The sequence below is a fragment of the Strongylocentrotus purpuratus genome, unplaced genomic scaffold, assembly GCF_000002235.5.
Source record: "Strongylocentrotus purpuratus isolate Spur 01 unplaced genomic scaffold, Spur_5.0 spur5_scaffold_5, whole genome shotgun sequence".
Lineage (NCBI taxonomy): Eukaryota > Metazoa > Echinodermata > Echinoidea > Camarodonta > Strongylocentrotidae > Strongylocentrotus > Strongylocentrotus purpuratus.
The window spans coordinates 41786808-41802710 of record NW_022145611.1 but is presented as its reverse complement, the minus strand read 5'-3'; the positions used below and the strand labels follow the sequence as shown (position 1 = coordinate 41802710).

Here is a 15903-nt window from a genome sequence, read left to right as displayed (position 1 = left end):
GATACGTTGTTTTTATTGATTTGACATGATTTGATTCGATTCGATTCGATTCGATCTGATTTAGTCAGATCTGATTTCTTTGTGTTTTCAAGCACACACATTTTGAATCATAACACCGGTAGCAGGGACAAAGAGTGTCACTCTATAATGAAATAACAAAATGGATTTCTACATTTATCGTTATTTTTTATAATTGAATTTGAATTGTGATAGTAAACTTCATTTATATACATATACGTGAACAGATCATTTCAGCTAGTGCTGCTGGACATAACCGGACATTTTTTCATACAAAATAATGGCACTATAAAGGAATTAAATGGCAATTGAATGAGGGCGCTATTTGAGTTGCTGCCGAACTTGATTTTTTAGCTCTTGTACAATTTGTGATTTTAAGTTTGGGATGGTCAGCGTCCAGTATATGTACGAGCACTGACATGGTACCGAACTCAATATTATTATTGTTTTCATTATTTATGATCCATGTACTATGTATTGTTTATATCTGGATTCATTTAAAAGTGTTAAAGCATATAATTATATTTATATGTCTATGGAATTATTTTTACCTTGTAAACTCACTTGCATCAGCCTCCAGCTGTATTGTTGAATATTCGAATAAAACCTTATCAACTCAAATCAAATCAAATTCTTCCTCGGGGAATAGCGATACATGTAAGCTGTTTATTACACCTCATGGTATGTTTATTGCCATTTGGTCTGCAACCAGTTCGTCTACCACCCGACTGGTCTACTATAGCATACTCAGTGAGGAAGGGGTGTTATTGTTTCTCCTACGAGGAGCTTCAGCAAATTAAATCATAAGAATAACAACAGTCGGGATGTAAGAGAATGGCGTCAATACATACCGGAGACATGGGAGAAGAAGGAAAGTAATCTACATCACATATTCAAACTTGTTTATGTATTTCACAATATTTGAACCATTGTATTATGTTCATAGTTATCCTAGAGTCTTTTACCGTTTCTACTCTAATAGAGGTATTGTATCAACAATTTCTCAAAATCTCTGAATTTGCCATTTGTTTCCTTTTCTTGTGGGTAGGAAGGGGTAATGTCCTCGTGTTAAAGCCTTACCTGTTGAACCAGTCATCCGTGTATCGTGGATAGGGCAGTGGGTCGTTACTACTAAAGTCGTAACTAGCATTGGCGTTGAAGTTAGGAGCGATATCAGGGTGAAGATAATCAATACCTAATGGGGGAAATGAGATGTACACATCATTAATTATTCATGTATGTCCTACACAGTCATTCGTGATTTAATAAACGCAATACTCTCTTCCAATGAAATTACGTTTAACATGTTATTTCAAACTTTAATTCTGATCTTTGAAAATATTAAGAATTGTCCGTTTAATGACAATCAGTCTTTACGAAATTGATACAAGTCATTTGAAAAAAATATCATGAATAGAGAAACTCATGAAAGAAGAGAATAAGTAGTAACGATACTTGTATTTTATATTGTGTTCAGTGCAATTTGCAATATTGTTATCATTACCCCTGGCCACTGGAGTTTAAGTATGCATACAGAATAATGTGGATCAGAGATAAACATTTATTCGAATTTTACGCTTGTGCCCACAATTTTTATATAATTATTTTCTTAAGCATTCAGCCTATGCTTGATACTACAATTGAGTGTGGACTTATTTCTTTAACTAGTTGAATCATTGATCTACAAAACAATTCAATATTATATGAAGTAATGTATAAATGCATACTTGTACCAATATATATTTTGTTTCCATGTATCTTTCAAATTATTTTTTCCATATTTGTAATAATTATTATGCTTATGTATTGTAAATCAACTTTTCCTGAATCAATTGAATGAAGTTTTCTTATTAATACAAATACAATCTCAAAACATACGACTGTTAGGTTACAGAACATATTCACATAAAAATCATCTAAATCATTGTAACAAAAATTCCGTACATCCGGTGAAGTTCTTACCATCATCCATAATAGCGATAGTGACACCCTTTCCTGTGTATCCGGCCTTCCATGCTTCTTCTATATTGAGATCTAATCCTGGCCGCCCGTCTGCTTGTCCAATATTTTTCTGTAAGATACAAAATAAAACGAATATTTTAATGAGCCTTTTTTGTGTACTTTGGCACATTCATTCGTGAAATTTTGTGATAAAATATAGCTGATTGGAATTCAATTTTGATTGAATAAAAATTTATTCAGATTCATCTTCCTTAATGACGCATTTGCTGACCACCTGAGCACAAGTCACGTGATCAGATTGCGTGCGGTGTCGTGTAGCTTCCGCGAAAAAGCCAGTCGCATGTATACCCGTCATAATTGATTATAATTGATAAGAAAGGGCACTCTCCTGAAAGGTATTCAATAAGCAAAGCACAAAAAGGTATCGAAATTCAGCGACTCGTCTAGGTTTACAAATTCTATTCCAGAGCTATTCCATCGGGAAAACCATGAATTTCAATCAGAAAGAAACTGGAAAAAGAGACAGCGAGAGAGGGGGAGGTGGGAGAGAGAGAGAGAGAGAGAGAGAGTAAAGAGTCTTTGGACAGCAGATGGAGGGATTTAAATCATCCTTCATCCATAATGCAGCGATGAAACACGGCGTACATCGCCTACATCACTACCGATCAAGGTGTGAATATCTGTGACACCATACAGGCATGTTCCTACTGTCAGGATAATGACAAAAAAAACGTGCTACAATAGTGCACTTTCCAAGCGCTCTCAATAACTATTGCAAACTTAAAATAATCATTACTCAAAATGCATCATACAAAACAGTGCGGTCTGAACTAGCAGGTGTTGGATCTACAAACATTGTTAGCTCAACAGCACAACGTGGCAGTGGAAATCAACCCTCATGTATTCCAATTCTATTCCAGTTCCGATGTACTTTATTCCCATTATGTGCAAGCCTTATGTTTGCCTGGTCTTGCACTCGTGATCATCTTATGAAGTATGCATTGCAACCAGAAATATCATATCACTAACATTTCCTAGTTTAAGCTCTCTTTAAACTCACTTGAGTTGGAAGGCTCGATTTATCTGCAAGCCCCTGTCAGTGAGAGACGGATGGGTAATCGGTATTAATGTAACCGTCGCCTCTCGCGATGGCGTTTCGAATTAAAACGAGACCCAGATTTTAATGAAACAAAAGTGATCAATCTGAATGAGATGACCTTTAAACGTTGAAATCCCACGCAACCATTACCATGACAAGTGCATTTAGGAATCCTTTCCATTGAGTGAAACTGAAATGAGTTCCTTTGCCAAGAATATGATGTTAATGTATTTTAAAATCACCAGAGTAAATCTGATTAAAGAATGAGAATTTTAGGAAAGTCAGGATGTATATACAATACGTAGATTGGTTATTTTTTTGCTCATAGCAAACTCTTTTAGTGTACTTTTTAATCATTAATAATATTTTCACTTAAAGAAACAATTTACTGTGTATCTGTACTTTGAATGATTGTTGTTGCTATTGTATACAAAAAAAAACAAAAAAAAACATAATAGAATGAATATCATCCAAATGATAAACTCATAGAATGAATATTGTTTTTATCTTGGTGAAAATAATTTATATAAATTAATAGAAAACAAATTATATCAAAATTTGAAACTGATAGGATTAAGATGCCTTTTCTGTTGTTAATATATTTTTTACAAAAATAGAGGCTATACAAATTCAGCGGATGGGAAAATCATGACATTTATTTTTGTATTTAATAATATTCGTGTTGTTCATTTAAGAGTCAAGGTTGAGATCCATTCTTATAACAATTCTATCACTAAGCCCTGATTATTATCGCATCTATAATAATTGCAGTCATGATTACTTTCCTTTGCTGGTGTGAAATGATATACCCAGTTGATTATCATACCTAACCCTGGAGACTGAGCCCTGTCTGACTGACCTTCTGAAGTTCACCCTCTAGCATGACTATGTAAGTGCTTCGTGGGTTCTCAAGAGTTTGGCGTGTTGTTTTGCTCGTGACTGCGGTGCTCTACTTGATGAAGTACCCCTTTGAACCCCTTCATACCAGCCTATGGGACTGACTGAATCACTCTCTCCATGTGACATGCTAACTAACTCTGCTACCACATGCATGGACGGGTAGATTAACATAATCTGGTAAGATTGGATACCGTGATTTGGTGATTAAGCTCTTGATAATATTCATTCTTCAAGCTCATAATGTATGATAGGGACATCGCTTCAATATGAGCGAACACAAATCTACAAAGCACACGCCCACGTAATCCCCCTCCATCCCTACCCACACACACATTAATTAACTAATTATTTCCTGTTATTGCCAATCATACGATTTGACGATAAACTGCGTATTAAACTTAAGAGAAAAATTATCAAAATAAAATATATTTGGATTATGTAGTCGCATCCCATAGCATAACATGTCCTCAGTTTTTACATGAAGGACTATCATTTCTGATGTTTCATTTATAATATTAAAAAAACACGAAATAAGGGCAGCCACCACGGAATATTCAGATGAAAAATTAAAACAAAAATTTCACACCACCTGTGGGCAAAAGTGTTGAGGCAAATATTAAACAGGGAGGGTATATGGAAATTGTGAGGATGAGCACTGTAGTTCAAATATTTCTTGAAAATGACTTATCAAATTTAGAATTCATGACCCATTCTGTCAATCCAGTTGAAATCAATTTGAATGAAAATGTTTTCTTTTTTTTGACAGTTGATTAGGGACACAAGAATACATCTTCGACAAAAGGCTTCCGCCTGTGCCCTTTGCATGACGCTAGTTCTGTCGGACGTTACCGGGGGAATATCTCTCGACATCAAAAGTTAGTCTTCCTCTTCTCTCTATGTCAGCCAAGCCCTTGGCCCTTTGTTTGTTCAGGTTGCTGTAATGCATGGTGTCAATACATAATTATACCGCATCGTCGCTAGCATCACAGTACGACGACGAAACTATGAGCCCGACTGGCTTTACCACAATGAAGCGGCAAGTTCATGATATTAAAGTCATGAGCACACTTTCTTGAAACCATCAATTTTATAATAATTTCCCATTAAACAGCATTGCTAACAATATAACCACACTTTTTTTTTACTTGATGAATTTCATGGAAACCATTCCGTTTTTAGTTTCATATTAAATCTATAGAGTTCCATATATCTTGTGAAATACACGTCTTTTGGGGTTGTAATAAGACCTCGTAACAACACAACACAGCCTCCGGGTGATCTTGATATTTACACCAAACACAAACATCTATTATCATAGATCCTTTCTTGTCTCTTGAATAGAGTGCATCATCTAGATTACAGTTCTTGTTGATTAGAAATCAAACCGCATCATCTAGGTCTACCTCAGTCGTACATCTCCAACTTTCTACGCACATAATAATCCCTCTGAAATACTGACATTTCTATAGTTAGTCCAGTACATACTCACTTGCATATCAGAGAGATGATAAGCATTATTCAATAGTTATACTACATTAAATAAAGTCGGTTTCACAAAGCTTCACCTGAAAATATTTGAAAGGTCTAGAAGGATAACTATAGCGTAATATTTGTTTTCGATATGAGCCCATTATCATTTATCATTATAATTAGTAACATCAATTACATTTCAGGTAACAAGAATGACAATAGATACTTACAATAAACCATTGTTTTGAGAGAAGTGGGTCGTTAAAGGGGGCATCTTTCCAAACTTTGACTGGTTCCTCCGCGTGCGGTTTTACTTCGGGAAGATCAAAATTCTCGTATAATTGTTTCAGGTCTTTGAATCCACGCTTGACTCGAACGTATCCTTCTTGTTGGACGACACGTTTTACCTACATAAAGCAGAAAAAACAAAGGATCTGTAAATAATATACATGTAAAATAAGGTTAAAAATGATATTACAGAAGTTAATAATAATTCTTAACGGCGCTTTTCAGGACACTATAGTTTACCAATATATTTTGGAGGAAAAGATATGCACATCTTCCATAACGAGAGAAAATACTAATAATTAGTAACAAAATGATGGGGCAATGTTCTGAACTATGGCCCTAAGGGAAAAACATGAACCAAATCACGAATTTTGCATAAATCATATAATCATAATTATCATGAGCTGAAACTGAAAATCAGGAAATATTAGCTGAAACTCTCAAGAATATGCTAAAGAATATTTGGGTATTGTGTATCTGTAAAGCGCTTAGAGACATTTGTATTAAGTGCTATATAAAAGCGGAATATTGTTATTATTATTATTATTGACAATTTCTTTCCGTTTCGAAACTTAGAATCCATTACTATGAGGTCTTGTTTTCTTTCTATTTTTTTCTTTTTTCGCCCTCGGAAAGAGCTTTCTGAATCAGGTCAATACCAGGCGATAGAGGGTTAAGTCCATATTTGGCATTGACCAGGATGATTTCAAAATGAAAGTTTTGAACCTCCAAACAGCCATGTTTAATAGACCCATTAATTTGTTATTCCGAGATTCATTTTCAATCAAAATCATGAAATTAAGACCGCTTCAAAGAATGCCGTCTCTTGTACAATTGAAGACTGATGATGATATTCTCAAATTTATGAAGATGATCATTTTGAGTTAATGAGAATTGCCGCTTCAGTCTCTACATTTACTCCACTACTTCTGCATCCGGATTGAATGTTTCTAGTAACAATACAATCTAGCAAACCACAAACTCCAAGCGTCCAAACGTCATCCGAGGTCATTATCCAGTTTGTGAAGTCAATCAAAAATCTATTATTTTGAGCTCAAGATATTTCCTTGGCCCCCGCAGAAAGCTTTCTGAATTTTCCAGTCAAATCAATAACAAGCGATAAAGCGTGAACTCCATATTGGTTTTGACGGTGACACCTTCAAATATTGCTTTTTCATGATGCGCTCACTTTATTTGAGCCGCTGAAACTAGCTAATGCAGGCCTGCGAATCATCCTGGAATACTGTGATAGATGAATGTTCTTCAGTTGAGAAAGATCGTGAGGAGAAAGAGACGGCATTGCGAATATGTTATGACCCCCCCCCCCCCCTTTTCTCTCTCTCTCTCTCTCTCTCTCTCTCTTTCTTTGTCTCTCTGTCTCCCCTTTTCTCTCTGTCTCTATCTAGTTGTTTTTCACCTCTCTCTCCCTATTCCTAACTCTCTCTTTAGGTACAAGGTACAGTAAAGGTCTTATAGGTCGTAGAAAAGTTGATAGATAATTGAGGTCATTTTGCTGTGGAGAAGTTGTAGTCCGTTGTCAACTGGTCAAAAAATGGGGCTGTCAGAACAAATTTGCATATTAAGCAAAACATTTTAACTAGCACAGATGGTTTGGGGCGTTTAAATTTGCTGTTAAGGGTTTCAAAAGATGTACATTATCAGGAACGGTTAAAGGTTGATCATGTTTCTATTGTAGACTACGTGTTGAGTAGCCAGACGTAGCGCAAAATGACATTAAGTTTACAATAAGTGTAAAATAAAATTTGTTTATTGGGCCTACAATATCTATTAATCATCTCTAATAGCATGTGTTTACAAAGACAAGGAACGCATATCCCCAATGCAGTTTAATATTTCTTAAGCTATTACTTAAAGATCATAAATATGACCAAAATCATCATTACTAAATGGCCTGAAAGACCCATTTTAAAAAATGAAACAACGTTCATAGTCTTAGTCATCAGATTCTCTTTCCAAAAATCTTCACAAAATTTTCAAAAATAGAATTTTTTTCCAATATTGACAACGTCCTTGATTGAGTGTAAAGCACTCAAATTTGATCTCATGCACATCGTGCGAATTGTAGACGACTGAGACAACCAGGGAGAGATCACCAAGCAGCTAGCTGGAACAAATCGATCTTTACTCTTGGGACGGTATCGTATTCTATGTGATTTAACACTGGTCATCAATCTGGGCTTATTTGCTTGCTCCAACAGGCGAATCTTGACGTAGCGGTTAGGAATTAGCATAATCATCTCGTATTTCAGTGCAAAACGAGATAATGTAGGGCAGATGGAGTTTTCAGGACAGGGAAGAGCACACACCTCATAATCCACATTTGATTAACCAAATATAAAAGCACGATGGACATAAGGAAATCATATGAAACGCCAATTTTTAACTGCAGGAATTTCGTTCTTGCATTAAGACGTTACTACAAACATGAATAAAGAATAGGCCTTTTCCGAACATACATGTATTGTACCACGAGCTACACTATAATTCCTTCCCGTTTCATAAGACCATGAGGGTCTGAAAACATGCCACTGTTATATTTTGTATGTATAATAGCGGAGACGGTAAATATTGAATATGGAAATTATTATGCTTCATAGAATGTCAAAAGGCGTGTTTATGGATCTGGATTCTAGGGATTAGTTTTGAATTCGCAATCGCATAATTTGCATTTTATTCAACTTTTAATTTTAAATGCATATTAGAGCAGACAGACTTCATAATATAAATCCTGCAGAACTGAAATTGGAGTAATTACTGAGAAGAAATCAACATTGAACGACAAATAATGATTGCCCCCGCGTAAGCCGAATCCTATCAAACTGGCTGACGTGTTCACACACACACACCCACACCATACACTAATTTCAAGCGCACATCAATGTTGACTCATGTCAAATACAGTCCCTTACAAGCAAGGGCGTTATAAGAGACGTGACTAGAAATGAGCGATATAATGAAGATCAGAGAAAGATGCAGAATTCTGTCTGTGAGGATTTGTTAACAGACATTACCACAGTACCCAGTTTGGGAGCTGTGAAAAAGAAGAGAGCATTGAAAAGATGAGAGTCTTTTTAACGGAATATTGCATAAAATTATAATCGTATTTGTATTTCTCATGAGAGGGGCTGAAACATTTTAACACTGATTACCCTATACTAATTGCATCACTGGCCTACACTCAACCGATTTCATGCTCTCCCTATCCGGTTTATTCCATATGTTAGTAGATGTTCTCAATATTCTTTAAGACTTCCATATGGCGTCGAAATGGCGTCGAAATGGCGATGCGCACTCTTACGACAGTCCGCCGGCATTTGTCGATGGTACATAATGTATACCGCTGTGAATGTGATGGCTGCACTGCGGCGGGTATAGTGTAGAAAAGCTAGCTGTACAGTGAAAAGTAAGGCCAAGTCACACATTAATAGTACATAAAGGTCATCATATATTCGGTTATAGAGCTTGCATGTAAAGACTAGTTTGGCGCCCAATCACCATTTTGTAGCTTGCGTGCCGCGATAGAGGGTGTAATTACACCCTTTTCAAGTAAATTTGACGCCATGTAAGTTTGTTCAATATTTTGTTCTCATTCGTACCACCTGAGGGGAAAATCTGGAATTGCTTCCATTCGTAAAATGCTATGGTTTTCATCTAAACTGTTCAAAAACCTCTTAGTATTAATAGAGATAATGAACATTAAAAAAAGTACTATGAAAGTGGGTCTACGTAATAATATTCTTTGAAGAGTTTGTATTATCCACGATACTCTATGCACAGCATAATACAAGAATTCATAATCTAAGAATTAACAAAGCATCAAGACGCATTGTCAGTACAATGATCATGCAGTCCTGAAGAGAGATCTTCACAATGACCCCGTTATAGTTTAATTTCTTGATACTCTACATGTATTGGGTTTTTCTCACGTTGAACACTTTAGAAGATGGAACGTCATAAATACAAATTGTAGTACGATTCGTGAGGAATGGTGGAAAAAGCTTATTATCACCACAATTCTGACGGCTGGTTCTTATAAATAAAATGGGCTCTGGCATAATCTATGATATAGGCTGTTCTATCTATCTAAGTATCTTTTTCTGGTTCGGAGGTTGATTGCAACATCTTTCCATTTCACTCTTATGCCATTCTGGTGCACTCTGCATTTTTTAATAGGGGGATTGCGATAACGTAGGACATTGACTGCAGTGAATTATCATAACGCTTTGAGCAAGGAAGAGTCAATTGATGGATTTCAGCCATCAAATATTGTATTTGGCGACATTTTAACACCATGTTTTGATCCTGATGACAATGGGACATCGTTTCAATTCACATCCAATTTACACTTAATTAAATGCCGAGAACTATGACGACCGATAAATGGCAGTATAGTACTCATCTGTCGTGTTTGTCAAAGATGATCTATCTATACTTTGTTATATCCACCATGCTTTGCTATGAATACAAAAATCTCCATGGTGCCGACAATATGCGACTATATTCCATGGATTTATTTATATTCATTTATATTATGAATCAATAAAGGGGGAGGGGATAAGTTACTTAGCCTGCATTTATTTTTCTTTAGTTTTAAGAGGGATAAATTTCCTTGAGTTCTTAGCAAAAGATCAGATTCTGGCAATTTTTGTAATCTGTGTTTAAGCTGTTTTAAACACATTTCCCCCAAATGTGACTCTTTAGAATGTAAACCCTTCATAATTACGTTTTTCTTTTTTTATTCGATGCTACGTTTCAGTGAAAAAGAAACTATTTTCATCTTCAAGCACATCTTCTTTCTCCAGATGCTTGTTTCATTTCCTTTGCAAGAGCTCTCGGATTTTAATTTCCTGTGTTGAAGACGATCCTATTTAGTATTTCAAACTCTATAAGATGCGTGACAGCATTGTTATTGCAATCCTATGATAAAAGTAATTTATTTTCTATTAAATACCCCGGAGAATACAATTTGATTTGAATCGAATTTATGTACTTTTCAAAGATGGTGGATACAAACAAAAAATAATCGGTGAAGTGCAGATTATTAAATATAACTATTTGACTTGAATAGTAAAACACAATAAGCGTTTTAAACAGCGGTATTTTATTGAAAACTCGCCCTAATCCCCCCCCCCCCCGAAGTGAGATCTACACCGGAACATAAACATGACAAGGGTAAACTGGGATAGTACGATAAAAGTATTTGATTCTGATATTAGCATACACGATGTGCATGATAACAAGGTATGACAAAAATTATCTCGCGGCACTATTTTACGCTAGTCAAAGAATGCACTGGTAATGAATGGACATTATGGTAAGTGCAGAGCGGTGGGGGAACTGAAGAAATCTTCCGCTCCAAATGAGAAAAATATTTAATAGTGATGTGTTGGAAAAAAAATCCATTATCATTGATGACTTAGTGTGCACTATATCTTCAACATAAGTTATTTTTTATGAATCATAATCCGAATCTAAAACATTGAATTCAAGTTTAGGAGGGATTGTTGCTATATGAACAAATTATTCAAATGAGTAAAAGAGACAGAAAGATAGGAAGATAGATAGATAGAGAGAGGAAGGGAGAGAGATAGAGAGATAGCGAGAGAGAGAGAGAGAGAGAGAGAGAGAGAGAGAGAGAGAGGGGGGGAGGGAGGGGGAGGGGGTGCTCATCACTAAACATACTTACAGAGATGAAAACAATGGTTAATCTGTGTCATTATGCACACTCCAATCAGAAACATGTCATTATACTGTAACATATTAGCTAACAACAAAGTGAAGACTAGATAATTGTGTATGTTTCATTTCTTACCCCCAACCCCCCCCCCCTTGTTTAGGGAGGGGGAGGAGAGGAGGAGGTTGTAAGTTATTACACAAGTGGATTTTGTATCCATGACTGTTCCATTGAAGGTATTATTATTTGTAATGGGCTTGATATTTCAAATTTGATTTGCAATCAAACTCTAACATCCTATGTTGTTGTAAATCTTATTACACATGTACCGAGGCTTAGACATAGTTCTCATATAGAAGAGATCTTCATGGCATTTGAAAATGATTTTTTTTCTTTCTTTTCTTTTCTGTAACAAACTTAACAAAGAAATGTTTATCCTGTATATTATGTCTGATCTCTCCCTTCAAGCTTGCTTCGTGGCGTATAAATCGCACCTCATGAAATACGCCACTAGCCACAGTCCCTGAATCGCAAACATGAAACCCACATCGCATATACTTGATTCTTTTATGGCCCATTTTTTTCTCCCAACTATAAGTGTATTTTTCATACCTACAATCCCTCTTTTGACTTTGTTTTTATAGCATCAGGATCATGGTGTGTCAAATGGTTCAGCAGTGGCCACCTGGAGCTAAATATGTCATGGAATACCAAGTAAATCACTACAAAACATAGCGGGCTATCTTCCCTGATGCAGACGAGTCAACTTGCTTACAATTTCTATGACGTCACCGTTTTAATCAAGATGGCGACTGCCACGTGAGAATGGTTAGAGTAACGGGCTGAAGAAAATTGATAACATCATCAGCTAAATGTTGTTGGGTTTCATTTCAACATTGGTTCATCAAATTCATAAGGTTGTCATGTCCTTTCCTCATTCTGGCAGTGTAGCCTACTGGTGTATTGATGTCAATTTAATTTTCTCTTCTTGAAGCAGGGAAATATATATGTATAATCATGCCTCAAGAAATTGCTAACGCTATTCCAACCGCCTCTTATTGCCACCAAAGAGAATTCGTGCTCTATTTACAGAGTGTGCCGTACTTTTTAACGACGATCGACAAATAAGATAAAATGATTCGATCTCTCAAAGATCTCCCCTTTGAGAACCATTGTACCTTTGAAAGCTGTAAATTATGGACGTAAACAGATGTATTTTTTCGTGATAAAATAGAAATGATACAAGACAGAGAAACATTGGAGAGAGATGAGTATATAAAAGAGATTGATAACAAAAAAAAGACGTTGGAAGCAAACAGTGCAAGCAAGGAGGGGGTGTAGTATAGAGAAAATATGAATAAAAGTCATTCTAAGACAGGAATGATACAGAGCTGTGAAAAAAGTACAAGAAAGAACAACAGGGACTAAGAATTCTGAGGGGAGAACACGATCAGCTATGAAACAAGTTATCCTTGCATGTTGTTAAAAACAGACGGAGGGAGGGAGGGAGGGAGGGAGGGAGGGAGGGAGGGAGGGAGGGAGAGAGAGAGAGAGAGAGAGAGAGAGAGAGAGAGAGAGAGAAAGAGAGAGAATGGGAGAGAGAAAATGGAAGAGAAAGAGAGGGAGAGAGGAAAACAGTGAGAGTGATCGACTTTAATTGTCGTGTCAATCTCTCTCAATCTTACTCCCCCTCTAACTCATCTATCTGTCTGACTGTCCAATGTGTATTTTTTAAAGATCGATCTCTCTATATAAATTGAAGTTTTGGTTTAATATACAAAAATATATTGCATAATGTATACCATGAACTGCAAGATTCTGCAGCCATATGGTGAGCAAGAATGACCTTTATGTTATTATCAGACTTAATCGCATTTTCGCCCCGAGTGCTCTTACCTGTTTCTGCGCATTCAAATCGTCCATATGCTATGAAAACGTAGATTGTATGACGCATTCAAGTTCCCTTCACAACATGGCAAGAAGAGAAAGCAGCATATCCATCATCAAATATCAACTAAGGTTCTTTTCTTAAAACAAGAAATAATTACGGTGTCATGACTACACCATGAACAATCAGGTATACATTACGTTCCTTTCTTCGTAACAATGTTGTCAAGCATAAGCTTGTTAGAATCATTAATTTATCATTAAAGGGAAATCATACAACAATATGGAATATTCGCGTTCACTTTTTGTTAATTTGTATGATTCGGTGAAAGATATTTTACAAATCATCATAACCACGTCGACTACTGAGTAAATCAATAAGAGTTGATACCTTCAAGCTCTCAGCAGACGATAATTATGCAAACATTATCAAAATTGGATAAAGCATGAGTGTTTTGTCACTAATGTGTTCATACTGCATGACAAAAAGGAAAATGATTATTATATGGACAAAGACTAACAAAATTTGGATGATATTTATAATAAAAGCCGAGTGCTACGACATTGGCGAAAAGTAGGTAAACAAAATAATTTTAAGCTTTTTTAACTACATTATAGTCATTAAAACATGTTGGCAGCAATTAACAGAAAATGTGGGCTTCATAATATTTTCTCGGGCTAGGGTATGTTGGTGGGTGTGGGGAGGGGTGGGGCTTATTTAAAGATTGTTATGCTATGGTGGTCTATCTTTTGTTTACATATTTAAACTGCAAGAAATCTGCATATTTAATACATCGATTGGCAATAAAGTTTACTACACCATATTAGGTATTATATCGATTGAAACTGCAGTAAAAAAAATACCAAATGACGCAATTCAAAGAGCAACGCACTAAAAGAAATATTTTCACACCCCTTTATACACACCCTTTCCAGGGCAACCCCTAGGAGGGAATACTATTGGGATACAGAGGACACTCGGATGCTAATGCAATGACGTCAACGTTACCATGGCAACGTACATTCTTTTTTTTCTGTTCGGATAATTGGTTTAAGGAGAAAGAGTTTTCTCATTGTATTATACTTCCTTGTATCACCTTCATAAAAGAATGCGCTCTTTTGTTTTACTGTCGCATGTCAACCTCAATATCAGCGTATACATCATATAAAATAAAATAATTTTTCCATAAAATTCAATGTAGAAAGGTAAATAGATCCATTATAGCAGTACAATATAGTCCTAGCCGGCGATGATAAGCATTAATAAATGTCACATAATAGAATAATAATGATAAATCAACCCACTTAAGACTGGCATTATCAAAGCATTGCAATAATCGCCGTAGATTAAAGAGATAAACTTAGTGTGATCTCTTTTATGGTTGTGTCGAAGAATCGTCCGGTGTGGAAAAGGTTAAAACACTTCAGAAAGACATTACGCACAGAAAACTCGAAAAGGAAGAAATTGGTTATTACTCGAAATGAGACAAGCGTGGCTTTAGGATCTTACCTTCGAAATTTTAGATTCAATCATAAATTTAAGTGGGAAAATTATCCTCTTCGTTCGTTTGTGTGTTTCTTTGTCTTTCGTTTGTTTCTTCTTTACTGCGTTCTGCATGCCTGGAACGGCTTCAAATGAATACTAAAATGTCTAGTCAGTTATTTTCTATGGTTCATGCGTATTTGAGTCTGGGTGTATTAAACTATGCGCCGATCACATACGTGCAATGCATACTCAAAGGGACAATTATTTTAATTCTGTAAAAAATACAATTATATTTAGAGGATGAGAGGTGAGACAAAGTGTATATCATACGTCAATCGACATGCACGTACGTGCATGGTGTAGACAGAGGATGGGCCTAATTAGAAACAAATATTTGTATTACCGACAGTGCGCGATTTATACACGCCATTAGTACAACAGATAATAGGTGTAGTCATCTTTAATGCTTATATAGTAGTCGTCAAAAATGATATTGATATGGTGATCTGTCTTAGTTTTCAATAAAGTTTGTTTTATTTTAGGTCAGTGACAATTATTCACTTCCTTCATTTAAACACGTAGATACGTAATTACGATGTCTTTAAAAAAAGCTCTCAATTTCTAGTGATCGGATGTTAGTGTATCAATATTCATATGATTTAATGGTATTATTTGTACATAGCTAAATCTTATGATTATGTAGATGACTTCAACCAATTCAACTCATGTCAAATCTCCCCTTTATGAGCAAGAAGATAAGAATGGCGAGAAGAAAACAAAAGTGATGTGTTAATATCTACTGACGATAGCAAATATTAGAGCTAATGTGATTCTGATATTTTCACTTTCATTATTTTATTATTTTTGTTATTGTTAACATCATCATCTGTCTCTGATACTGGCATACTACATCATAATCTTCAGGATCAATCTCATGAACTGAATAAGAGTAACATTAAACAGTTGGAAGGTGGTTCAGTTCCTCCGTTTAGAAACAGGGGCTTAAAATTTGCCCATTTGAATATTCATAGCTTAGTTGCTAAGATTGACGAACTTAGATTACTTCTGAGAAATGCATCATTTGATGTTATTGGTTTA

The 15903-nt window shown here is 35.7% G+C and overlaps 1 protein-coding gene across 2 annotated transcripts in view; it reads right to left on the bottom strand.

Annotated features, from left to right (window-relative positions):
* Positions 1–15903, bottom strand: part of LOC579017 (neuroendocrine convertase 2) — a 36362-nt gene that overhangs the window by 5610 nt on the left and 14849 nt on the right. The window contains exons 3-5 of one of the 2 annotated variants that reach the window (XM_779152.5): positions 5680–5856; positions 1981–2089; positions 1099–1213 (exon numbers count right to left, since the gene is read on the bottom strand). In XM_779152.5, the coding sequence (XP_784245.3) occupies positions 1099–1213; positions 1981–2089; positions 5680–5856 (401 nt within the window). Of the gene's footprint in view, positions 1–1098; positions 1214–1980; positions 2090–3938; positions 4039–5679; positions 5857–15903 lie in introns of those variants that run through there. The other variant, XM_030999534.1, reaches the window with a different exon arrangement.